At 40.6% G+C, this 26657-nt stretch overlaps 2 protein-coding genes across 3 annotated transcripts in view; one reads left to right on the top strand and one right to left on the bottom strand.

Moving 5' to 3' along the window:
• The window catches only part of CFAP97 (cilia and flagella associated protein 97), a 29614-nt gene extending 28730 nt beyond the window's left edge, over nt 1–884 (bottom strand). The window contains exon 1 of one of the 2 annotated variants that reach the window (XM_059470818.1): nt 678–884. The gene's annotated coding sequence lies outside the window, so the exon portion shown is untranslated. Of the gene's footprint in view, nt 1–452; nt 635–677 lie in introns of those variants that run through there. The other variant, XM_059470819.1, reaches the window with a different exon arrangement.
• A 6452-nt stretch (nt 885–7336) lies between these two features.
• The window catches only part of SNX25 (sorting nexin 25), an 81713-nt gene continuing 62392 nt past the window's right edge, over nt 7337–26657 (top strand). The window contains exons 1-2 of the mRNA XM_059470542.1: nt 7337–7831; nt 19273–19357. Coding sequence (XP_059326525.1) covers nt 7385–7831; nt 19273–19357 — 532 coding nt within the window. The 5' untranslated portion in view covers nt 7337–7384. The remainder of the gene's footprint in view (nt 7832–19272; nt 19358–26657) is intronic.

The following is a 26657-nucleotide window of genomic DNA, read 5'->3' as shown; positions in this document are numbered from 1 at the left end:
AATGACTTAATTCCCACCAATTAAGCCCAACCAAAACACCCCTCTGAACTCTATCTGGGCATCACTGCAACGCGTCTCCCAAAGTCCGGTAACTTCAAGGGCACCGTAACTCTCTCCCAAAGCCGACAACTGAGGCGACAACGAGGGCACCCGGTGTCTCAGAACGGAGTCGCCCACCTCTTTTCCGATCCCCCCGAGGAACACAGCGGGCAGGCACGGCACCGGTGGGGCGGAGCGCACGTCTGAGGGCGGCACGGCCAAACTCGGGCAGCTCAACGCCAGCCCAGCCCCGCACAGGCAGCGCGCACGACGCGCTCGGGGGACACCTACGTGCGCCTCGCTCGGGCAGGGGCGCGAGCAGGCACACAGCTAATTAAAACAAAATTATTTTTGAAATTATATAATGGTTAAAAATAATGCATATGTACACACGAACAAAACATGTCTCCCACCTTGTTTGGGGAAAAAATTACCGCAGACGGGGAAGGAACATGCCCGTCGTACCAAACCGCCCCCAACCGCCCTCCCGGCACCTTGCGTGGCGAGGAGGCACAGCAGGCCCCAGCACCCGGCCGGTACCCCCGGGAGGAAGCAGCAGCAGCAGCGGCCGCTGCCGTGTCTCCCCTGGCTCCCGGCTTTGTTGTGGTAACCGCGCAGGCAGCCGGGCAGATACTCACAGGCACGGGAAGAGAGAGCGAGGAGCGAGCCGGGGAGGCGGGAGCTGCGCAGCGCCGAGGCCGCTCCCTCGCTGCCGCCCCGCTCCTGCGCAGCGCCGGCCGGGCCCGCGCGCCGCCGGGCGGGGAGAGGCGGCGCCTCAGCGGGGCGGGAAGGAGCCGGGCGCCGGGACCTCCCGGGGGAGGGGCCCCTCAGACGCGGGCCCTCCACAGAATCACAGAAACCAGGAGGTTGGAGGGGATCTGTGAACCTCCAACCTCTGCCCGAACACCACCGTGTCAACCAGATCACGGCTCTAAGTGACGCGTCGAGTCTTTCCTGAAACACCTCCAGGGTCCGTGGGTCCACCACCTCCCTGACCAGCCTATTCCAGTGTCTGATCACCCTTTATGTGAAGAAATTCCTCCTCATGTCCAACCTAAGAGTCCCCTGGCGCAGTTTAAGACTGTGTCCTCACTGGCTGCCTGGGGGAAGAGGCCGATCCCCACCTGGGTACAGCCTCCTTTCAGGTTCTAGAGAGACGTAAGGTCTCTCCGGAATCTCCTCTTTTCCAGGCTAAACAACCCCAGCTGCCTCAGCTCTTCCTCTTAAGGCCAGTGCTCCAGACCTTTCACCAGCTTCATTTTCCCTTCTCTGAACTTGCTCCAGTGGTTCATGTCCTACCTGAATTGAGAGGTCCAGAACTGGACACAGTTCTCAGGTAGTGGCCTTACCAATGCCAAGTACAGGGGGAGAATTCCTTTCCTAGTCCTGCTGGCCAGGATGTCTGTATCAGATATTTCTGATGCAGACATCAGTCCCCTCCTGCCCTTATTTGTTCCGTGGGAATGAGGCAGAGAGCTGGGACTCTTACTAAGGCCTTAAGGCCCCAAGATGAGGTGACTGTGCCCCAAGTTGGGGTGATGGTCCCCAGGTTACAGCAAAGTTGCTCCAGGCTGGGGTGATGGATCTGTGTGCTCGGCTGATTGTGCCTCAAGCTGAGGCAGTGAGGTTCTGGGTTGAGACAATGGTATGCTGAGTGGAAGCAATGGGCCTCCAAGGTGATGGTGCTCCTAATTTAAGTCATGGTCTCCAGACTGAGATGCAGTGGGTCCCCAAGCTGAAGAAATAATGCCCTTAGTTGAGGTGATTGCCCCTAGATTTTGGTCATGAGGTTCCAGGGTGAGGGGACAGAATTACAGGTTGAGGTCATAGTGCCCCAGATTAAGGCAATGAAGCTCCATGCTGAGGTGACAGTTTCCCATGTTGGGATAAGTGTCCCATATCAAGTTGATGGTGCCCCAGATTGTGGTGGTGGTGCCTTGGGTTGGGATAATGGCGTTCCTGTTTGATGTGCTGGCAGTTTCCTTACTTCTGGCACTGAGTAGGTAACTGATGATTACCTGTGGTGATCTGCCCCTGAAAAGCAGTAGTTTCCTGAGTAAGGATGGGAAACTTCCAGCTCTTTCAAAGAGATCAGCTGCAATATCATATCTTAATAATAGCAAAGTTACTTTTTAAAAAAGAAGGAAAGAATTATGTGAAAATAAAGACTTCCAGATTACTGATCCACATATTCAAAATAAAAAATTCAGCTTTACTTTGGCCCCATTATTCAGCAGGAAAGAGATTTAATGACATGATCACATTTTTTGCTGAGCAAACTGAATTTTGAATTAAATCAGGGCTGTGCAGCCAAATCAACTATTGTGTCTCTTGTCCTATTCCTATTATATTTTATTTTCTTTTCACTTGGCACACACACAGAGGCACATATGTATGGATGTATGTGTGCATACACACACACACATTTTTATACATATATGTAGCAAATGTGTCAGAACACTACAAGAAAAGAAAGAACTCTCTCGAATAATACAACTGAACACGTCTAAGTTAACCAGAGTCAAGTCCTACTTGTGCTACACAGTGTTTAATGGAGGTTCTGCAAACTACATTGACTAAATTTTTATACTTGTCATGTGTTTCCCTCTTATTTTTCTGGCACCTCTCCCAGTTCACTGTTGAAATGTTGAATAATGACAACTGCAACTTAAATAAATGGAAAGCATACTTGGAAAACATGCTACAAAATGCTGAGCCTTTGCTGACCTCACCATGTGAGGTCTTAGGTTCCTTACATTGGACACTGAGTGGGTGCTTTTGTCATTTTTCTCCTGTGTGTCAAGTTCCTGACTGCGAATATGCAAAATACAACACCACTGTCTTAAAAGGTGTAGCAAAAATTTAAATCAGCTAATATTAGAGCAACTTACATATTTTGTACATTTAAGATACTGAGAAGTATAACGTCCAATTTCCATTTCTCTTGCTCTAGGATTCCTATGATTGCTTCTAACAGTGTTAGTTATGCAGGTTTTCCTGGTTTATCACCAGGTTTACAAGTTCACAAGCAGTTCTGGGTTTTGTGCTCTGAACATTAGAAATTTCTATAAACTTCTAGTATGACTGTAACTGCAATGCAGCACCACAGCAGTTACAAAAAAGCATGTAATTAATTCAAAATTGTAAGTATGCTAAAATATAAGCTACATAAGCACTATACAGACCTCTTTTTTTGCCTATAATGCAACTTTTTTATTTGTTTTAATTGAGACGTCATAACTTGTTTTAGTCCTTTTACAGCAATGGGAGAGCTAGAAAGGCTGACAAAACAGAAATCAAATGTGAAAAAGCCCACAGGAAAAGTATTTATTTTAATCTTGCCTAAATGTTTGAAAGTGCAAATTCATTGAAGTTTGCAGTACTGTGAAGGTGGAAGTTGAACAATTGTCACTAAAGGCTGCTGCAAAACTGTTCAAATCAGTGAGGTTTTTTCTAGGGTATGTTACAAAGATAAATGATACTTCTAGCTCAAAGGAAAATAGTGAAGATGCTGAATCCTCCCCCAAATCAGACATCATTTATCTTTTAAAATAAGTAATTGTCATATCTCTCTAAGAAAGATATTTGCAGTAATGCTTGGATAAGAAGAATTTGAGGAATTTGAATCTCTTATAAACTAGTTCTATGACTGAGTAAACAGTTACAGAAGGAGCCTATAGTAATCCCCAGTTCACAAAATTGACCTCATTGAAGTCCTTTTGTACAGAAAAGTAATTTTTAAAGTACAAAAGGGGAGGTTCAAATAACACTGAGGAAAACTTGAAAATTGCTATTAACTTCAGTAGAGCTAGGATATCATCCAAAATATTAGGAATTGTACCTTAGGTTGAAAAGTCATAGAAACTTACTAAGAGCTAAAAGAAAAAGAATCAAATCTTCTTCTAGCTCTATGGATACACACTTGAGTTTATTTAGACATATCTAATTCAGGATATGATGTGTAAATCCTAGCTAAAATAGGTGGGATTACTCATTCAGACAAAAAGTGGCTTTGTGCATAAGCACTGCAGGACTAAATTGTTATTGCAGGTAGGTTTGTTTTTTTTTATCTTCCTCTCCACTTCTGAGAATTAATACTGTAAGAAAATACTCTCTGTTTACACAGGACTATCAACACTGCATGCTTTGCTTCAGGTTAATTTAAAAATTCAATTGCCTTAAGTAGCTTTGACGGTGGCCCAGGCAGTTTCCTGAATGCATTTGCAGTAGGTCTCTGTCTGGTTTCTTGTGTGGATCTTTATTAAGATCCCAGAGTAGATCTTGAACTCAGTCCAAAGTCCTGGATATTCTGACATCTTTGATGAGTAAAGTGTGTGCTGGGAGATGGATATTTGTTTTCTATTTTCCACCTGATGAGAATAAAATAACTTTATAAGAAACCTTCTGGCATGTTGGGCCTTATCCAAAAGCTTTCAGACTCTGCAAAAATCTCTGCTGGTTTTAATGGTCTTATGTGTTGAAAAAAACCATGGTCCCAAAGCCCTTCAGTGCATCATCAGGATGTTTTACCACATAGTAATTCACATGGGAAAGGACTGCCATTGCAATAGCATTTTCACTATTATGATTTGATGATTTTTATCTTTAATCACATTAGACATGTTACTTAAATAATCAATTTTGGATACTCTGTGAATTGTCTGAACTAGCATTTAAAAGGATTTTGTGCAATTTAATATCCACTAAATAGAACAAACTGTAATAGAATTATATATTTTATCTTACTAAGAACTAAGTTACAGTAAGAATTTTGGATCAGATTAAGGATCAGTGTCTCCTCTCGCTCCAACAGGAGCCCTAAAATCACTTCATAACCACTTTTTGTGATTTTGAGAGGAAATACAAATGCAAACCTCTAATATGCAAACCTCTAATACACACAGGCAGGTATATATGGACACCAGCCCATCAGACACTGTGAGTTAGGTTAGAAAGGGCTTAGAAAATATTGTGATGGAGTAAAATATTTGTTGTAACCCAGAATCCTGACTAGCTCCATGCTGTTCTGTGCCCATTTCCATCACAGTCCTAAACCATGAGCTGACATGCAATTCCCTATTACAAGTGCTGCTCCAGGGCTATAACAGACTTTTGGACACCTGCACTCTTCATGCTTAGTTTCCTGCCTTGCTTAGCATTGCAGAAGCTCAGGGAAGTTTGGTGTCTGGTTTTATCAATGGTGCTTTATTGCACCGTAGAAGTTATGAGGAAATGTAAAAACTCACAAGATCAGAGCATTGATTGGCTAGTAGAGTTCATTTGACAGAAATAACTTTTTTAGAGAGCATGAATAAATAAATCACTACTCCAACCTCTGCAACAATAACTGTGTTTAAAAAGTAAAATTCAGGGCTTTGGGTTTTCCTTTTACACCTCAACGGACAGAACAGTGGGAATCTTACCAGCTGCTTACCAGTATACTTCTATCTCTAAACACTTCTATAGAGTTTACAGCTATCAGTTCTTAAAATGAAGCCCATTAGTAAATGCTTGTAAATCCACTTTGGTATAGTGTGGCTTCTGTAATGAAAGCATTGTCATTTACTCCTACTCTTGTAAAATGTGGAATATGTAAAAATTCTCTTAAGAAAGCATGCTCTTTTATGTTTATCTTTGTATACTTTCAAGACTAATCAAGAAGAAGGGAGATTTAATCCTTGAAAGAGATAGCAGCTAAAAAGCAAGCTATAAGTGATGTCCATGTGTTAGAAAAACAAATTACTTGTTGGTGGAATTGCATTATTAATGTTTAGGGCTTGATATGCTTCAGTGATCTCAGACCTAGCAGGAGGTAAACAAAGCCTGGAGAAAAGGATGTACCACTGATAGTGGACACAAAGAATGAAGAATTTATGGGGCACATGGACATTTAGCAGAACTCCCAAGGCAAGGAAGAAACCAATAAACCCAACTCAGCAATTGTGCTGAAATCAGTTCCAACTTGATAAAAGGTAATTCCTGCAAAGGGAGATCACAACCACCAATTCAAGGACCACTGACCCAAGAAATCCACCAAACTAAAAGAAGGCTGAGCATACAGACGGATTAGCATGGGAAACGAGACTCATTAGCCAATAGAGGATAAAATACTAATTAATAACAGAACTATGGAACTTGTAGACAAGGAACACTAATTCCTTTGTTTGCTAAGATATATAAATACTAATAAGTTTTGATATTTGGTGTGCTTGATTTGTTGAATACCACTGAGCACTCAGACTTGCACAACTCTGAAATAAGTAGTCAGTGTCTTTCTTGAGTGTGTAATTATTGGCTTGTTGCACACTGGGTAATGAAGCTGATTTTTGCAGACAACCCTCTGAAGAGATCAGGGCCTCCCAATTCAGCTGAGCTGACAAATTTGGTGGAGCTGTAGCTGTGCCGCACCTATAGCAAGATGAACACGCGTCCCAAGCACAGCTGAAATATGGCAAGCCTTGCACCCTCCCAGGAATTTGTTCTCAGATCTAACACAAACAGATATAAAATATACAACAGAGGGAGGGTACTGAGTGGAGGGCTGGCATGCTTCTGTTGGGGTGGTGAGGCTGTGTTTCTTTAGCATCACTGTTCAATCAACTTTTTATTTCTGAAGTCCAGTTATTTGTGACTTCCTCTGGCTGATCAGAGGGGAGCAGGCAGAGGGGTGCATAGCGCCCACACTCCGGATCTCCGAGATGCCGCTCGCCAAGGCTTTTGTCCCAAGCTCTGGTTAGGGCCTCGATGACCCGGTCTGATCATGCCGGGTCCCTCTGGGCCTAGCCCCCATGGCGGGGAGGCGTTCCGTGGCATTCCGCGCAGGCAAGCTCCGCAGTGCAGCCCGCGGGGATTGCCCTCGCTTCGTCCGAGCGTACCCGTTTCCTGACCAGCGCCCGGGGACGCCTCCAGCCCCGCCACGGCGGAGCTCCCTGACTCGCAACACGGTACCAGACGTTCCGGCCGGGCCCCGCCGTGGGGCGGTGCGGCAGGCGCACATGTCCCGGGCCCCCCCGCCCGGCAGGCACCGCCTCCGCCTCCGCCCCCTGCCCGGCCGGACACCGAGCGGCGCGGCGGGGCCTCCCTGGCTGCTGCCACGGCGCTCGCCTCCCGCCGCCCAGCGCGGGGCAGCGCTGCCGCCAGAAAGCGGCCCGGCCGCCGCGCACCCTCCTGCCGCTGGGCATGAGCTCCGGCTCCCCCGGCGGCCGCAGCGGTGCCAGTGGCGGCGGCGGGCGGCGAAGGAGGCGGCGGCGGCGGCGGAGGAGAGGGGGGGCCCCGGGAGCGGCGACCTTCGCAGGGGGCTGCCGCGGCGGGAGATGCGCTTGCTCCCAGCGGCGCCAGGAGCAGCATGTTCCCCGGTGCCGACAGCGCTAGCAGCACGGCCGGGCAGCCCGAGGCGGTGGGGGCCGCCCCCCCCGGCCCGCTGGGCTCGCACGGCCCCGGTGGCGAGGCGCGCCGCCGCAGCGCCCCGGCGGCCGCCGCTGTGGTCGGCGGCGGCGAGGAGGAGGCGGCGGAAGACGAGGAGGACGAGGATCCCGGATCATCCCGCTTCGTGCTGGCGGCGGGACTGGGGCTTCTGGCTGTGTCCGTCGTCCACCTGGGGCAGGAGCGGGCCGAGGCAGGGGGCGGCGGGCCGCCGTGCCTGGCGCTGCTGCTGCTCCGCCTCGCCCTCTACGTGGGTTGCGCCGCCGCTGCCGCCGCGCTGGGCACCCTGATCGTCCTGATGTGCCGCGGCCGCCGCCGCCTGCCGCCGCCGGACTTCGCCGCCGTGGCTCCGGTCCGGCCGGTCGCGGGGGTGAGTAGCGGGAGGGGAGCGGAGCGGGCGGTGGCCGCGGCCCTCGCTCCGCCGTGGAGCAGCGCGCCACCCGGACCCCTTGTCCTGCTGTCCTACCGCGGCCGCAGGAGCCTGCCCGCGCTCTGCCGCCCGGCGGGGCTTTAAATGGCCAAAGTTGTGTTGGACGGTAGCAGGCGCAGCGGAAAAATCAACACTTTGCTCCGGAGAGACCTCCGGATTGCGGGAATGCTCGCAAGGTGGTTCGCTGTGTTCGCTCCACAGTGGCTGTGTCTCAAATCCTTTTCTGCTCCTCCCATTGAAATGTCACTGGTAAAAGAGAGACTTGGTCGAAGAGGCAACTTAGTGTTCCTATAATGCGTTCTCTGAAGTCAGACCGCTTCAGATAGTGTTATCATAGTGCTATTTTGTACTCAAGCCGTTGCAGAGCTCTATGCAAAAGGGAAACAATTTCATTTTTTCTACATATTCCAAAATGTACTAGCGCACAAGCTCTTTGTAGATTACAGCTTAGTATTTTTCGGGTTCTTCTGAATGGGACTGATAGCACGAGGCATTTGGAAACTTTCCTCCCATCCACAGCCCTGTTCCCCATCATCCAGTGCTTGGGAGCTGATCCTAGATGAGCCTGCAAAAATACTGCTGAAATTTAGAATCTGCCCACAGTCCTGCTTTGCAGTGGGTCACAGGGATGTGCTGTTGAATGTTACAGCTGGCAGCTCCAGCCTGGAGCCCTTGGCCCCTCACGGTGACTTGTAGGTGTGTTAGCACTTGAGCTGCCGCAGCAATAAATAGACTGTACTGCGTAAGTGCTATTTCCCTTCAGTAATGTTGGGATACCTGAGAGCGCTCTGAGAAGGAAAAGGGAGGGAATTCGTGTCGCCTGGGTGTGCAGCCCGGCTGTTCTGGTAACCCAGTTTGTTACATTTGGTACACGCACCCTCCTCGGCAGTAAGTAAGTAGCGCTGTCACGTGTGCCTGGGGCTGCAGCCCGTGCCGCTGAGCTTGCAGAACACCCCGGGTGCCGGCAGGGCAGGAACCTAATACAGATCACTGGCTGAAACAGTTGTCTTTCTGTCTTTTCAGTCAAATTGCTAACAACCTGTAGTAATGGTTTATTCCTTCATTCTTTGACCTAGGGAGAGAAGCAGCCTGTGGTTGGGAGCAATGTGCTTTTCCTGTCTGCATTTAATGGAAGCCGGCAGAGTATTGTTGCCAGTAGGGATCATATGGCTGAGGGTTGTTGAATTCAGTGAATAATACAACTTGTGAAGGTGCATTCAGGATATGTGTGTGGCTCTGTCTGATACTCACTTTGTCTTATTGGTAGAATTTTTTAAACATCCTCTTTGCTTTGAACACTCAACATCATACTCAGCTTTCTGAAGGAAGGGAAGAACAAATAACGTGTATGAGCGTTACGGTGGGAAGTAAGAAGGTGTAACACACAAGTGGTAAGCAAAAGGTGGGTACAGCTAGAGATTGTTCAGGTGGTTTTTGTCAGAGGAGTGCTAGGTAACAAATGTGTGTTAGGTGCATAAGCACCTTCTAGTAAAGGACTATATGCTTTTGTTTTTAGCCATATAGCTATGTTACACCAAACAGAAAAAATATGTAAGTGGATCAATTGATTATCAAAACATCAATTCCTGTTGCTTTGAGATTTACAAGAATAGATGTTTCAGTGTCAATGCCATAGCTTCAGTGGCATTTATGTACTTCTGTACTTATCTGAGCATCAGGTGAGTTAGCTTACTTTTACATAGTACCAAACATATCTACATAAACTTAACAATCAAAATCTCCCTGCTGACACAATGAGGAGCAACATTCAGGTTTGTGAAACAGCCAATTTAATTGGGGAAGCCAAAATTTGAAGGAAAAAAAAAGATATTAATTTCTTTGTCTCCTCCTTTGTGAAAAATGTAAGCCTACTGAAAAACATAAGCCTACAGAACAGCAGTGGAAGTAGAACTGTCCAGAGACAAATAGCCACTTCTGCTACTGTACCATCTGCACTTTCTTTTTGTGATGTGTTACTGTGCATTTCTCTTGAAGATGTTTTGTTCATCTGTTGGATTTGTATGTATTAATAGTGCACACCTGCTGTTGTGTTATCTAATTTATAGCGTTTGCATTTATTGTAGCTCTATGCGATATGTTTGTTGTTTCAGAAGGGGATTGAAATTTGGTATTTAAAATTCACTGGTAAGGCACCAGTACCTGCTAGAACCCTTTTCCCGGGATTGTTTTGTTACCCTCTCCCTGACTCCATTCAATTTTTTCTTTCCTCCCTCTTTGCACTGTTCCCAAAAGTTTACTTACATGAAAGAGATGTTGAAAAAAGGAGTGAGTCATTTTACCCTATTTAGAAGATGTAATGCCAGACATCTTAATTGGGTTTCTCATACCTTCAATTTATAGTTTTATTGATTTCTTTCTGGTACCAAGTGGCTTCAGGACTGAAAAGCTTCTTGAAGAGTTTTTCTGAACATGATTTTGTATATGTGTAGCAGACTTTCTAATTGGAGTTTCAGCAAAATGTAGGTGAAGAAAATAAAATTGTCTAGATAGGCAGCCTATAGAAATGTAGGCCATTCACTAGAACTTCCTAATTTAGTCTTTTAATTTTACATCCTTTTGCATTTACGCTGCTTTTTTATCATTCATTTGTTACTCCCGTGCTTTTCATAGAGCCTTATGATCCTTTTGTCTTTTCTGGGAGCCAGTAGTAGTATGACAGTAAAGCTATAATTTTTTTCAACCTTGTGTTTTCTTTTCCTCAAGAATAAGGAAGAACTGCCTGTTGGTCTAATAATTGAAAAATGTAAGGTAAAAACCATATTATGACCGGCATATTGAAAAAATGTAAGGTAAAAACCTTATGATGACTGGCATCTAACTCTTCATGTGTTTTATGTACAAAATTTAGACAATTCAGTTTTCATTCTTTGTGTGATTTTTCACATTGGGGTTAACAAATGAGGAAACAGTAAGTATTCAGGAATAAATGTTTACTCTAGTTGTAGTCAGACTCAGCTCTTGGAAAGCTAGTGGGAGTACTCTTGACCAACTTCAAAGAGAGTTGAATGGAGTCCCTCCTGCTGAGCTGAATAAAAGGAGTTTTTTGTACATTCTCAATTCAGCAACCACTTAGCATGTGAGAGTTCAGTGCTGTTGATTTTCATGGACCTGTTTGTGCAAATAAGGAATATGAGTGAGGAAGGGCAGTGTTGCAGGTTTGGATTTCAGAAGAGCAAGGTACATATATTTTTCTTCCGTTTTGCCTGAAGTTCCAACTAGAGAAGCAATCTTCTCGAATGTAACGCTGTGCTTTGTCCATTTTTTGTGTAACTCCTTTGGGACTTGAAAGGTCAAGACTTCCTTCTGAAGTCAGGTATCTCAGAAAGAACACTTGAAATCTGCTGAGAATTGCAAAGCAAGCTGTGTGATTTATATCCCTATGATAAATTGTGCTTTCAATGTATTTTTTCTGTAGCTCTGTTCATAAAAACTATCTGGACAGTCTCCTGGCTTCCACATAAAAATCTCTCTTTTGTTGGAAGAGAGGTGTACAGGCAACTCATAATAATGTCTTACTTAATACTTTAAGTACTTCCAAGTACTGATAATATTAGTAAATAGTTTCTATTGATATTGAAATAATTGAAATGGAATGAGTCCTTGAAATTGTACATTATGTTATTGTCAGGTATTTTTCAGCACTTTGCAGGAGCTGTTTTAGGACAAGATGATTTGTGGTGGTGGAGAACAGCGAAATGCAAGGCTGCAATAAGGCATGATGACCCAATTGTATTTTAGTGAGAATGTCTGTTTTTTCTGTTTTAAACTTCACTTCTCAAGTACCAGTGGACTTGTTCATAGCAAAGATAGCCCTGGGTTAGAACATATGTAACCCTTTAAAATTCGAGTTTGCTTCCAAAACTCCTTTTACCTTGTGTGGTTGTAGAGGGAGATGACTTTGACTCACGTGAAGAGCCATGTTAACCAAGGTAGTGGGAAGGGAAACTTTTCCCACGTTCGTGTGAGTTGTTTCTCTGCCAAAAAAACTGGCAGAGATGGGGTTTTCTTTTCAGCATAATGTTTTGACTCTGATTCAAAGCAAAAGCTCCAAGTAACAGAGAGTTGGGTTATCAACTTCTTTTAAATAATGCAAAAAACTGATTAGTTTATTAGATTTAAGTACTGCATTTTAAATTCAGATTAAGTAGATGATACTCTGTATAGAGAAGGATCTACCTAATCTGTGCAGCCACTAACAGAAGGATAGTAAATGTGCTTTTTTTTCCTAATGAAAGGAGTACATGGATTTTAATGTCCTATATTTAGTTTCCTACAATTAACAGTTGTCAATTACTTTAAATTTCTTTAAAACTTGTCTCCTGACATATTTGGTCACTATTGTTTACTACAGTTTAATAGCTCTCAATTATAAGTGAGTAAAGTAACCCTCTCCCTTTCTGGCCCTAAAGCCAAATCACACTACATGTGATCATGTTTTATGTTCCTAAAGCCTTGTTCCATCCTTGAACGTGTATTTTTGTGAATTTGCCATTAGTGCAGGGGGCATGGGTAAAGGTTTTTTTCATTGGATCAGGTTGTCTTTAAAGTATCTGGATCCTGGAACATAGTACTGCTTTTTATCCAAGCTGTAGGAGGATGTATAGTGAAATGGAAATGGTCCCAATCTTTCAAATGTGATGGCAGCTTAACTGAGGTTGAGTATTTGTCATAGTAGCCAAGCTGAGTGCTTGGCCCTTTGTGAAGAACATAAGGGAAGCAGAGAGAAAGGACACAGAGTTTTATTTTCCTTCTCTGTTGGACTTTTGCCATGAGATGAAGCATGTGAAGGTAAGCTTGGAGGAGCCCCAGCAGCTGTGGAAGGTTTGCCATCTGTGGGCAAAAGTTTCCAGTGGGATGCAAAAGAATTCTTGAGGCAATAAGTAGTTTGGAGGGACTGTGAGGGAGAGGAGTTAAAATTTTGATCTGTATGCCTTAGTAAGACTTTAAAAGCATTTATGGGTTTTTCTAAATCTAAAGCCAAGCATCTTCTATGGTCTGTCTCATTCTCTGACTGCACAGGGGATATTTAGAGCTCTGATATTGCAGGATTTTTTTAAAAACAACAGCAATCTCTGGCTGTGGCACTTTTGTCACACTTTAGACTGTTTTGGGCTTGCAAGCAGATATTCTGATCTAGTGCCAGTCTTTTAATTGATGGGTTGTTTCTGGACGGAAAGGAGAAGATATGTTTAGTGTGTTTTTAACAGAAATCAGAGTCTCATGCATTTATTCTTAGTTCTGTCTCATTTATAGGCAGGTCAATAATGAGCCTTTGTTGATATGGTTGAGTTTACTACTAGGAAAGTCATGAAATCAAAATAATAAAAATATATTTTAGCAACTTCTACCAATTCCATGAATATTTTAAAATGTTAAGGGAACATTGCATGAATTGCCAGTGTTCTGCTATAGTTCAGCAAGGGCCTGTGGTTTGGACATTTCTGGTACAGTTTATTTTTAGGGATCTGTGGAACATCTGTTATAATTTGGGATTTATAAGGCTTTTCAGAATTGGAACTTTGTTAGGACTGCATATGTTGATTACCTGCAGGTGTAACTTTGGAATGATAACTTTATTACAGGAGACTGACCTCAGGAAATGAAATGTTTTTCAGACTCTGATACTCACTTCTTTGTCCCATAACTCCTTAGCAGTGAGCAGACTTAGTTTTCCACACATTTTTCATCATCATGTATGTTTAGAGATTTCTTTTATTCATCATGTATATTTAGAGATTTCTTGTTTTGTCATGCAGTCCTTTCTGATTCCTTTCATTGGATCCTTTTTTGTCAGCTCTGCTTTTTATTGTTCTTGACATTTAATTTTCTCAACTTTGTGTTGGATTGACATCTCATATTTTGCTGTGAATGGATTGTTTTTACCTTTGTAGGGACTGCTTCTCACATGAACAGTGTTCTATGATTCAAAACATAACTAGGGAGCTAGATCATCTCTCCTGATAACCAAGCTCTGCTGAGTTAATAAGGATGGATGGTGGGCTCCTAGAGATCTTACTGTCCAAGTCTCTTGCAGGGAGATCCTAAGGGTGGCTATAAAACCTCTGTAATAAGGTCAAGAGTGATGACATCCTGCATTCAAGGTATGCTTTGACATTGAAAATAGTGTAGGTGTGTACCAGAAATATTCTGAAAATCACATAAAGTTCTCTTGTATTGCCAAGTCTCGGTTTCTTGCTCTTTGCAAAGCACAGCAGCAGAAGTTACCTAAGGAAAAAGCCAGTTACATAGAATACTGTATCCTCTCCAAGCTGTTACTTCAAGTGGTAAAAAGATAAAGAAATCATGCAGCCATGAGGGGAACAGATTTGTGTTGTGTCTATAAGAGGTTTTTGTGACCAGTCATTCTATACCATTTTTCCCCTATTAAATATGCACAGTGAAACAGAACAAGTTAATGGTAATAAAATGAATGATGATGGTTCATGTGGCATGTTTTGTGGTGCTCTTGAAAACAGAACACCCTATAAAGTGTGTGTATGGTAAAAAGTCATGTACAGGGAGGGTGTAGCAATAGGCCTCTCAGGAGTTTCTCTCTGGCTGCTAAGCTGAGGCTCTGCAGCTCAAGCATGATTTTGTGCTGGCTTTTCTGGCGTGCCAGCAATTTAGTTTTCATGCCATATGGCTCTTTTGGCCTTGAAGTATAGACCATAGGTTCTTGTCATCTCTTTTTGCAGAGGAGGAGAGTGTGGAAATGTTCAGTAAATTGGGGCTATGCCTGTACCTTGAGAATTCATTTAAGGCTTTATTTTGATGGCAATATTTAAAATTCCAGCACAGGATAATGCTCCATTTCTTGCTGAGCAGTGATTTGAATGCTAACTTACCAATTATTTCTTAGCTGTACTGATAGAATGAAAGTAGTACCTGAGAAATGTTTCATTTTCATATTCTTATTCTTATCTGTCTGGTATTCTATGAAATCTCAAGTGAAGAAAGTTCTATCCTGATTACTAAGTTTTTACACTGCTGCAGTTTTACCAGTTTTAAACAGCTAAGATTGAAGATCCCCATATGATAAACAGAGTTTACATATTTCAGGAGCTACTACATTAGTAGAAATAATGAGATATAAAATAATTACCAAGATAATGATGCTTAAGATAATAGGATTAACATGCTTTAAGTATGTTGACTTTTAAATTGGTAGTTATGGTATCTGTTAATGCTGACTGTGACAGATACATATGTGCCTTGTAATCTTAAATAGACTATAAGTAAAGATTAAAAAATATCAACTCTTGTGAACATAAATTCGTTTTTGCATCATTAGTTGAAATAATGTTGGGATAATAACATCTATATGAAGTAATATGTGGATAAGAACACATCTATCCATATCTGTTAAATATGAATTTATGAAGAGTTCAGTGAAGTATTGTTTAAGGCTGTGACTCTTTGTTATCAAGGTCCAGTCTGATGTTAATGTATGTTTTACAAAGATAAGAGGAAAGTTAATAGGGCAACAGTGGGAGGAAAAAGTAACTATGAGTAACTGGTTGGTTTGTGTATGCTGAATTAGATGCAGCCTTTCCCTTTTAGATCCGTGATTAAACTGTCTCATCCACAATGCCCATTTATGTTGTGGCATCTGTTGTGATCTCTGCTCTAGTTTTGTTGTAATTGAGTTAATGTAATAGGAATAATTGTAAATTTTTCTCTGCTTCTGGCCTTAATTCCATGGCAGAGTAAGGCTGCATGTGGTGTGCCTGCAGCAGCTGCCTGGCTTTCTGCTGCTGTGTTTTAAAAATTGTATTCGATACAAAGTGTTGCAAATGAATTTCTTGATAGTGGAAGGTACTCCTGTGTTCTCTGTGCTTTGCCATTTATTGAGTATTGTTGCTGAAATAATTTCTTAATTCTTTTTCATTTAACATTTATTGTTGTCTTCAGAGCTAATTTAAAATTACTTATATAGTTTAAACAAATAAATGACATTTACTTAATTTTTGAATCTGTAGGAGACTGAACCTAGGACAAAATTTCAGGTTCAATGTCAGCCTTTTTTTTTCTTGACCAATTCAGACTGTTGTTTTCTTCATCATAAATAGTTTTCAAAAGTTTCAAACAATGAGTGTTGTTCAGAAATCTACAGGAAATGCACACATCCTTTTTTTTTTGGCCTCTAAGCAAAGTCAAAACTGAAGAAAACTTGAAGTGTTCCAGGAAACAGGCCTCCCTGTTTGTTAGCAACCTCATTCTTAGCATGTGTGTTCAAAATATTCTCCACCCCTACCCCTTCAAGTCCTTCTGTTAAGTTTTATTTATGTTTCAGTCTGATTTCTGTCATTACTTACCAATGAAATCTACAGACAGGAACCCAATTGTCTTGACACCAATTAAAAAAAGATAAATCATTGAGGGCTATGATAGTGCAAGTCAAGACTTAGAGGAACATACCAGGTTTTATTCTGCATAAAGGAGCATCTAAACTAGAGCTTTGACTGTGTTAAATCCATTTACAAATGTTTTTGGCTCAGTCAGGGTTATGCCAACTATTTCATGAAGCCTAGCACCGTTTTTCTTCAGATGAATGACATGAAGAAAAATGAGAAAACATTCAAATCTAAGCTTTCTAGCTGAAACTGTTTTCTACATATGCCCTCCATCTGACTTGAGTCAGGGGTGGGAAGAAAGCCTTTCAGTGAAATATGCTATATTTTTCATTTCTCAGCTGTTAGAGCTGAGCTTGGACTGTGAATTTTCTGAAATCCTTCTGTTACCGCAGATGTTGGTTATCAGCGTTACCAGGTTGTTACTGTTGTTTTTAAGGTGTTTGCTGCCATATGTCATCCAACTTGGGAGAGCCTGCTTATTTAATTTATTCATCACTTTTATTGTCACAGAAACAGTACTTTTTGAAAGCAAACCTAAACTAACAAGGCTTAAGTCTTGATCCTGCTAAATGCAAGTTCATAAAATGGGAAGAAAAAAGGAATTTGATCAGTTGTTTTAGACAAGGCACCTTTAGATCCGATATATTATTAATAATGAAATTAAATTAACAGCTCTCTGAAGGGTCATCAAGGATCATGAATAGTTCAGGTTGGAAGGAATATCTGGGGGACATCTAGTTCACTTTCTTGCTCAGAGTGAGGAAGATTGAGAGATGGAGACCCCATAGCCTGTCAGCACTCCTATTCTGATACTTGAGCAGCCTCATGATTAAAATAGTTTTGTCTTGTGATGGAAATTTCCTGTGTTGCAATGTTTCCTAATGTCCCGTGCATCTGCAAGAAGAGTCTGGCTCCCTTTTCTCTGTATCCTGTCATTCAGTAGATGGAGACAGCAGTAAGGTCTCCCTGAAGTTGAGTTCTTAAACCTGAAGTAACCCAACCAGAATCACAAGTTAATAGTGGAACAAGCTACTTCTTGCAACTATAGATCCCCTCTGAAGGTTGCTTTCTTTCTTTTTTTTTTTTTTTAACTTGTGTTTAAACTAGTTTTGAAAGGAATAATTTGGTGAGCACTGCATTTGAGCACTTACTGATGCTTTAGGCCATAAAAAAAATGCTTCCTGCAATGTATGTGATGCAACTGTAAGATGCCTAAGTTAGCTTGAGGTCAGTGACCTCCATGCAGGTAGGACTCAGTTCAGCAGAAGGATTAGCCTTGTAGGACACCTAAGCTGGCATGAGTGTTAAGGAAGATGGAGTGTGTTGAGCATGGATCTTGAGTCAGGATTGCTGGCTCATGTTTAGGAGTTCTTTCTTCACAGAAAGACCTGAGTGAGTTTGTTTAATTGGGTTTTCCCTTCCCCTAAGATACTTAGGGTATTTCACGTCTCTGTGAGTCTTCTCTTTTTAATTTTTTAAATAATGCATCTTCCTGCTGCAGATAAAGCAGAAAATAATTATGTGACTGGCATTAACATAGGTTTGAACAGTGTTGAGGAAGTGTGATAACGTTAGCAGCCAGAGATGATGTATTGGAGCCTTACAAATAGTGTTAGGTGACCTTACAAAGAGACAAAATACTTTTCCTTACTGTTTAGCTGGGTATGGCTGAAGCTTTTACCAGTGGTCACATCAAAAAGGGGCTTGGAAATCTATAGTGGTTCACTAAATACTCTGTTCTCACACCTCATTAACTATAGTCTTAATAGTAAGGGGGGACTGCAGATGGAGGCAAATGTGCTGAAGTCCTGCTGCCCCTGCCATTGGTAGTGTTGGGGAGGAGGGAAGAAATCAGCTGGAAGACCACAGTCATGGTCTCACAATAGTGATTGGAAGGACTCCAGGGAGTGTTGCTGCATTCATCCAAAAGGTGGAACAAATCAGCTGTGGTCAGGGGGGCACTAAAGGCATGGAAAGTACCTTTCCAAGTCACTTTGCTGTGTGATAGGTGTGAGTGAGCCTGAAAAGCTTTATTTTGCTGTTAAAAGTAGTGCATAGACTCCTTTATCTAGGTTCTATTAGATGAACTTTGTTAGACTCTCCATGCATGCATCTGAAGTAGACAAAAAACATTAAACCAAAATACAGATTATTAGCCTGCAAATTGGCTGAAATAACAGTATATTACTTTAAGAACATTAAACAGTGTTTTTACTTCACGTTTATGCTGCTGTCCTATTGTCTGTGTGGTGAATGTTGGACGGATGGGGATGTTTCTGCAGTGCTTTCCCCTTAGGAAGGAGAGTGAGCTCCAAGCTGATTGACAGTGGGAACAGTTTCTATTTCTGTTTTGAATTATACTCCTTTCTATATAAATGCATCATGAGTCACTGCTCTTTGTCTATACCCTGAAAAATGTTTCTCCATCCACCCACCTGTTTGGACACTGTGGGAGTGAATACTCCAATAAAGACAAATATTTGTGTAGAACAGCAGCTGAAAATGCAGAGGGCCAGAAGTATCTTTGAAGAAAGAAGCCCAAAAAATATGAACCAAAATTACAGTAGGAGATCTAAGGGCTTCTCTTTTGTTTTAAAAGTAGTTTACAAGGATAAATGAAGTCCATTGTCATAGCAGGCTATAAAAATGTTTTATTTGCTGTGAAAATACTGAATAAAAGAGTTCCAGTTGTTTTGTTACATGCATGTCCTATCCTCAGTGCACTGTCTTGCAAATGAATACAGCTCCTTTCTACCCAAAAAACTTCACTTAAGATAATTTTCCAAGTTGTACAATGTGTGATACATAAGTATTAATATGTGCTTAATGAACAATGTCTAATAACCTCATGGACAACTGACACTCCTCTTTTTTACCATATGAGGTGACAGTATTTGCATAAAGACCAAATGATACATTACTATTGCCTTGAATTCCAGTTTTATTCCTTCTGTAACTTTTAGTTTATTTCTTCCTCTTATGATGTATGTTCTGTTTTAATTTCAGAGTAATTGGTCTGGAAGCTCTCATGATTCAATCCAATCAAGGAGAGTGGTTATTTCTCACAATATGGATAAAGCACTGAAAGAAGGTGAGTCTTAGGAGCATTAAAGTCTGAATGTCTCTTGTCCTTTTAGCAAACCATAACTGCACAATGTTCCAAGACTTTAGAATATGACCCTGGTTTCTTCCATGATATAAAATGTAATGGCAAGGTCTTAGTCTTCTCAAGAAATCCACTGTGGTAGGTAATGTGATGTTGCTTTTGCTATTCAGCTGATATCTTGTCATTGTAGTGGCTGGTTTTTACAGAAGTAAATTGAAATACAGTCCTTAATACTTATGCACAAAGGGGTAACACTTAAAATATTCTTGACTGGGTTTTCCTGTACTGAGAAATCCTGTAGACTCTTGCGTACAGTCTTCCCATTTAGTGCAATTCTTGTCATTAAAACTGAATCTAAAATCAACATTTCTATTTCTGACTGATAGAGTATATCAATCTTTTGTAAATATTTTATCTAATTTTGAATACTTTTTCCTTTAAGATTTCTTTACGGCACTTTTTCCTGTATTTTTCATAAATTGAGAGTATCTTTGAAAATTATCATTGCTTTAAATGGGTTGGTTGTCTTGTGACACCTTATGTTTTTAAAGTTATTTTTATGAATAGCTATTACCAGGGTATGTAGAAAAATTATAAATTTAGAGCACTACCTACCTATGTCATTGAGATGGATGCATGAGGCCATCCCTACTCAGTAAGGCTGAAAGAAAGTTACTAATAATTAAATGATTCATTTTTCAGAGTTAAGTACCTTATGCTGTGACAGCTCATGCCTTTCTGCTATTTTTTTTTCAGAGCAGCTTTTACCCTCCATTCTCACACTGAATTTTGGAAAGCAAACTTGTCAGATTTTGTTTTATTTCTTCCAGGCCTAAGTGATGAAGCCAACTTCTCCGTTTTGCAGTTTGACAAAGATGAGGCTGTACTTTTTGCTCTGCCATACAAAATGTTTTTGGTTTGAAAGGTGACTGACTGAGTCATCTTCTGTTTGAGATACTGAATGCAATAATTTTGAAATACTGAATGCAATCCCAAAAGCGAGAGTTTATTTTTTATTAGCACAAAATGATCAGTCTCTATGAAAATAGACAGATCTTCTTGCCTGTGACAGTTCTGAAATTTGGAGTTGTCTTGATGTGAATGGTAGTTTTCTGTTGGGTTTTTTTTTCCCACACAAGTTTGTGGTTAAATAAAACTTTATTACTAGCAATATTAAAAATACCATCTGTATTTGTGTTTCCAATCTTGCAGTGATTAGGATTCAAGCATTTATAAATCCCAGGAATTTTGGACAACTTTTTACTGTCTAGGTGTAATGTGCTACTCAAGAAAATGCTTTAGAAAGCCTTCTTCATTTAGCTAGGAGACATTCAGTTGTAATGAAGTTTCAGTCTTGGGGACCAGTTTGGACTGTTAGTGCCTCTTGAGGTTTTGGGTTGTAGGATTTTTTGGTGTTTTTTTTTTCCCTTAACAGATTTTACTTCTTTTTATATTACCTTTGAGATGCATGGATGATGTAATCTGATTTCAGAAATGCTGTTGCTGGGTGTGAAGAGACAGCCCTTGGTTAATTCTGATTTCTTCAGCTCTGTTTCATCGTTGTAATTAAGTAATTAATCAGCTCTGTTTCATCGTAATTAAGTTGGCCTGGGGTTTACTGTTGGTTGCTAACTACCTTGCCCTGCTCCAGAACTGCTGTTGTCTCTTGGTCATGCTGTGCTTTTGCTGGTGTTATAGCCAGGCTCTGTGGTCTTTTCTCTCTGAGTGAAATGTCATTCACCTGAGGGTCTATGCCACTTCAAGCTACCCCTTGCTTTACTGTGTTTTTCCTGATGTTCCCATCACAGTCTGTTCATGTAGTTGGAAAGATCCTTGGTCATATCCTTGGTTTAACAGTAAAACAAGGTAAAACAAGGAGTCATCCATGTTTCTGTTCCCACCATCAGTCTTATTTCAATAACTAGTAGATGTTTAGATAGTTTTCCTGTGATAGTCACTGGCTGATAATAGTTGCCTGTGTCTTTTACAGCTTCTTGTCTTGCTGTACTAAAGTTGTTGGGAATCATCCTTTTACAGTGTGCCTCACACTAAACAACACCAAGAAGGAGCTCTGTATATGTTGGTTCACAGCTCTGCCCTAAATGCCTTTGTTATTTTCTATTAAGAGCAGAGCAGTGTAGCAGGTTGGTGCTTTAGAGTGCTGCTTCATTATGAATAATAGGATACTTGCTTAGCTGTAGATACAAGGTGGAGTAAAGCTGTAAATTAGCCCTGCCACAGTGTGTTGTGGTTTATGAAATCTAAGTGTTCAAAATTAGAACAAGTGCAAGGCTACAAAGAGAATTTCCTTGTTGAGTATGGCAGAAAGAAAAGGCCTTTAGTTGTCAACCCCAAGTCTCCTTTTCAGCTGAGTAGCACTTGAGTAACTAACATTGAAATATGTTTTTTTCAGTACTTTTCATGCTTTCTGTTGAGAGATTGATTTGATTTTTGTTTGACCTTCGTTTACCTTACAAAAAGAGAAGATAAGCCACTTGTACAAATGCCCTTTAGTGCTACCTGCTGCTTGTCTGGATTCCATGCACACAGTGGTGTGGTGAGAGGTCTCCTGAGAGAGGCTGTGCCCAGTCCCTCTGGTGCTGCTGTGCACACTGTGTACTGCTTGGGTTGAGGCTGCAGCTGCCAGGAGATTGATCTGCTGGGGGGTAGCTGGCCTCCCAGGAACTGAATTTCATTTTCTGCTTTTATTGCTCCAAGTCCTGCGGTCTTTTTGTTTTTCACAGTCATTGTCTCTACAGTTTTAGCAGTGCCAAGAAGAATGGTCTTCATATCACTTAGCTGCTTCACTGGGTCATTTTTGAGTAAGTAGAAAAGTACAGGCCACAGCTCAAATCCTGGCAGAGCTCTACTGGTAAAATTGTTCCGCTGTGAAAATTCACCCGTTTCTTAGATCTAAAAATATTTTCTGCTGGAGAGCCATCTCTTCTTTTGGAGTGGGTTGTCTTCCTTCAAGCCTGCCTTGAGGTGACCTTTTTGGAAATATTTTGGGTATTTAATTAGATATTTTTTATGGATTAGATCTTGCCTATCTGTGTTGACCCCTTAGGATGTAACTGTGTTGGGGATGTAAGGTTGTACTTCCTTTAGAGAAAGATTGGGAGAAATGATGTCTCATTTCCCAACTTAATATGTGCATATTGGTATTTAGAAAAAGAACTCCTGCTACTCTCTATTTGAAAAGCTAGTAGATTTTAAAAAAATTATTTATTTTAATTTTTTTAAGTTTTATTTTTTCAAAAAACAGCTTTCAAAACAATTTCTTTTTTGGCCACAATATCAGCAAACCAATTTGAATTTATGTTCTCTGTGCTGTTGGGATTCAAACATTTGAAGCTAAGAACTCTTGGCAAAAGGTGCATGTGAAAAATTATTTGGACATAAATTTGTCTGTTTTTATTTTACTACATTTCCTACATTTTTTCTCTATTGTTTATATATTTTTATGATTTTTTTCCTGCATAAAAAACCAGTAAAGACAGAAATGCCAGGAAAATTTTAATAAAAGTGGACCAAAGATTGGGGAACTGGGATACTGTCAGGGATTCCTTTTGCACAGGACCAATCCATCCATGCACAAAGATAGCATCTAGCCTACGAAACCTGTCAGTTTCATAGAATTTGAATATAGAAATAAACCAAGCAATGCTAGTGATTTTCAAAACAAAAACTTCAGAAGAGCACTGAAATCTTTAAACCACTATTGCTAGTTCACAGTCACTGAAATTTAGACATCATTTTGTCAGCCTTTTACACCATGGTCTAAGTAAAGATTTAGTAGCCATGAGAAACTTCAGTAAAGCTAATAAGCATAAAACCTCATCCTCTTGTATAGCTAAAACTTAATGAAATTTAAAATACAATAAGTGAAAAATGTCTTTCATCTCTTTCAATTTAAATCTTAGTGTCTTGGAAATTATAAAACTGAATATTCAGAGTATTTATTAGTAATTTTATTAGTAATTGTAAAGCTGCCTTTAATGTAGGGGTTTTAAATTTTCTTTCAGGTTTTTGTTGTCATTGTTCCTTGTTTTTGGGTTTTTCTTTTTTGGTCTGAATTGACTTTTGGCAGGGGCAAAAGGTAGTGGCTGTAAGAAGTAAATAAGCATTCAGCATTTACTTCTCTAGAACAGTACTTTGACAGGTACTTGGCTGTGGTATAGTCTGTCATTTTTTTCTGTTAGTTTTTTATTGAAGGTATTTTTCTAAAAGTATAGCTTATAACCCTATCATGCATGCTAGATCTAGGGTTGCAGTAGCACAGAATTCTGGTAATGATTCTTGGCTTTTTGAAGGTGGTTTCTTCCTGCAGGATCCTAACACAGTTCACATTACCATTGTATTTCTCCTTTATGAGTTGTAATGCTTGTTGCTCTAGAATAACTCAAGGCAGTGTTGTAGCTGTACCTTTTTTCATTTGTTCATACAGTCACAGGAGAGTTTTGGATTTAACTACAAATTAATGTAGTGGTTGTGGCTTCTCCAGGGTTTTCAGGAAAGGACTTTTACTTGTTGAAACTTGGGAGTCTGTCTGCATTTGCATAGAATATTTATGCTCTGTTTTTTAATACTGCTTTGAGAAAAAGAGTAGGCATTTAATCCTTGTTATTCAGATTTTTGTTATTTTTAATAAAGTTAGCAATGTAAAAACTGTCTAGTGTGAAGTTCTGCCAGTTGCAGATTTGAAACCAGTCTGACCTGCCTGGTGGTGCCACTGAACCTCTCAATGCGTGAGTGTGGAAAAAGGGATAGCAGTTACTGGAGGACATGTGCAGGAATGAGGGAAGGGTCTAGAGGGATGTCCTCACTGAACCTCCACACAAGCTTCTGGCTCTCTATGCCCAACATTGTTTTCGTTTACAGTGTTTAAAAAGAGTAGTTGAATAGGCTCAACTTCAATTTCAATGGGAATGGCATTTAATCACATTGTAATAACTTGGAACTTGGATCTTCTGAACTAATTTAGGAAACCCAGTGGAAATTTCTACAGTTTTGCACCAGACTCATTGTGGTCACTGCATTTGATTTGATCAGAAGAAATCTGTTTTATGATTGTAGTGGATGACTTAGTGGTAGCAAGGTTCTGTCCTGAATATGTTCTGCTTCTTTTTTTATTCCTTCCTTGTCTTCTGACTGTTGTTTTCAATGCTTTAGAGAACATGTAGTATAAAAATAATGAGAATAGATGCATGAGCAGATTTCTTCTCTGAAGGGAGCAAGCTGCTCTCCATAAATTTGTTATACTTGTTTTCTGTATTTCCTTAGAGTGCTGAAAAGGCACCAGCTGCATCAATGGGCATGAAATGAAAGCAGCAGCTGCACCCCAAGGCCAGGATGACACAAGGCAGTGTCTTACCCAGGCTTAAACTGGCTGCTGTCAGTGTCTGTGGCTGGTGTCCTGTTAAAATTGTATTTGTTTAAAAGCTGTCTCACTGCTCACTTGGACATACATGCTGGGCTCTAAAGAACCCTGAATTTTATAGAGAGCAGCACTGCTGTGATGCAGGAAGGGTGACAAGGAAACTACGGGAGTCATGTAAAGCCACAGAGTTGTAAAGCACAGGTGCAGAAAAATAGGGTTTAAAGCAGTGTAATCCTTTTAAGGTATTGAAAGTATGTAATTGGCAGAGTTAAACACAAATGAAATATTTCATAATTGCATGGTTGGTTTTTGATGATGATTCATGATCTTTTGTCTCTAGCTTGATATTGCCAATAGATTTTGTGGCTCTTTTGTATTGAATATGACAGAATTCATGAGTGGCTAAAAGGAACAAAAAGAATGTATTATGTAGTGTGCTGGAAACAGAGCTCATTTTGGAGTGGAGTTGCTTAAAAAGTAATAAATTATTTTATTAAGTTTATTGAATTATAATAATTCATATAATATAATATAAATTATATTATATGAATTATATAATATAAATTATATGTTATAGCTTATTTAAAAATTAATATATTAATGATCATTAGGACTAGCTTTTCTCTGAAAGACAATATGTCTGTAAGGGATCAGGATGCACATTCTGCTCTTGTGGTCTTGTTTTTTAGAGCTCTGTTGAATTGACTTCTGTAGGAGCCACTACTCCATACAATGGCTTGTCCTCTTGGGCAAAATATGCTGAAGAAAGAGCTGCTTTGCACCCTTGCAAAGGATAGAGGGGGTGTCTGTGAGAAAATCTGGATAGTCACTACCTGCCAGTGATGCTGATTAAAAAATACCACCGTGCAGTGTGCTGCAAGCACGCTTGAGAAATTATTAATCTCTTATGGATTAGATGAAAAGGAAGAATCTGTGCTGTGGTCAGCTTTCCACAGTGTTTCAGACCTTGCAACAGAAGAGGGTAACTAAGCTATAACAAAAAAGGTGGCTGCAGAAGGACATGGGGACAGCTGTGGAAAAATAGATTCTTAAAGTGTATTTTGTTGGAAGACTTGAGATAAGTAATAAAACTTCAGATTTTAAAATGCTATTTCCTCTGTTCTGTGGTGTTTTAACAGATTATTCCTCTCCTTGCTTATCAGAAGACCACTATTTTATAACTGTTTTTATCACTCTAGTATTTGTGGGTAGGAGTTTTCAGTGAAATATTTAATCTATTTTAGATGAAATATTTCACTGAAAATTTTAGAAAGGGATTTTGGAAGTTCCTATCCTGCTATTTGGCTCTGCATACTTTTTTCTCTCCTGGGTTAGGAAAAAAAATAATTAAACCTGTTATATATTTGTTTACAGAACTGTGGAATTTTTTCTGAATTATTAATTAAAAAGTCTTGAAATGACTTAGCAAAAGGCTTTTAATATTTCAGCATACTCATTGAAGTGATTCAGTTTCTTTATAAACTTGAGGAAGCTAGTTTGTGAAGCATTTGACTAGAAACTTTAATCAGTTTTAGCCATTTCTCTGGAAATGTTTTCATCAAGGTTATATTGGTCGAGGTTTGCTACTTTTGCTTGAAAAGGCAGGTGAAAATATTTAAGCTGTTGCCTATTAATATGCTATTAGTTCACTGTTGCCAGTTCCAGGGAGATTTTCATAATTTATATAATTTACCAAACAAACAGCTTCTATCAAAGTAGAAGGTAAGCAATTATGGAGTCTTATGATTACTTTGCACAGATGAGATGGGCTTTTGATATGAAAGTTTGAATCCAGATTGTTTAGTAAATAAGTTACTCAAATTACCAGGCCCATGACTTTATTCCCTCCTTTTTTATTATCTGGTAGATGCAAATTGACTCTTACAACCCCAGCTTTTCCCCCAT

Source organism: Ammospiza nelsoni, chromosome 4 (genome assembly GCF_027579445.1).
Source record: "Ammospiza nelsoni isolate bAmmNel1 chromosome 4, bAmmNel1.pri, whole genome shotgun sequence".
NCBI classification, from domain to species: Eukaryota; Metazoa; Chordata; class Aves; order Passeriformes; family Passerellidae; genus Ammospiza; species Ammospiza nelsoni.
The sequence above is the reverse complement of the archived record's forward strand: the minus strand, read 5'-3'. Positions and strand labels throughout refer to the sequence as shown.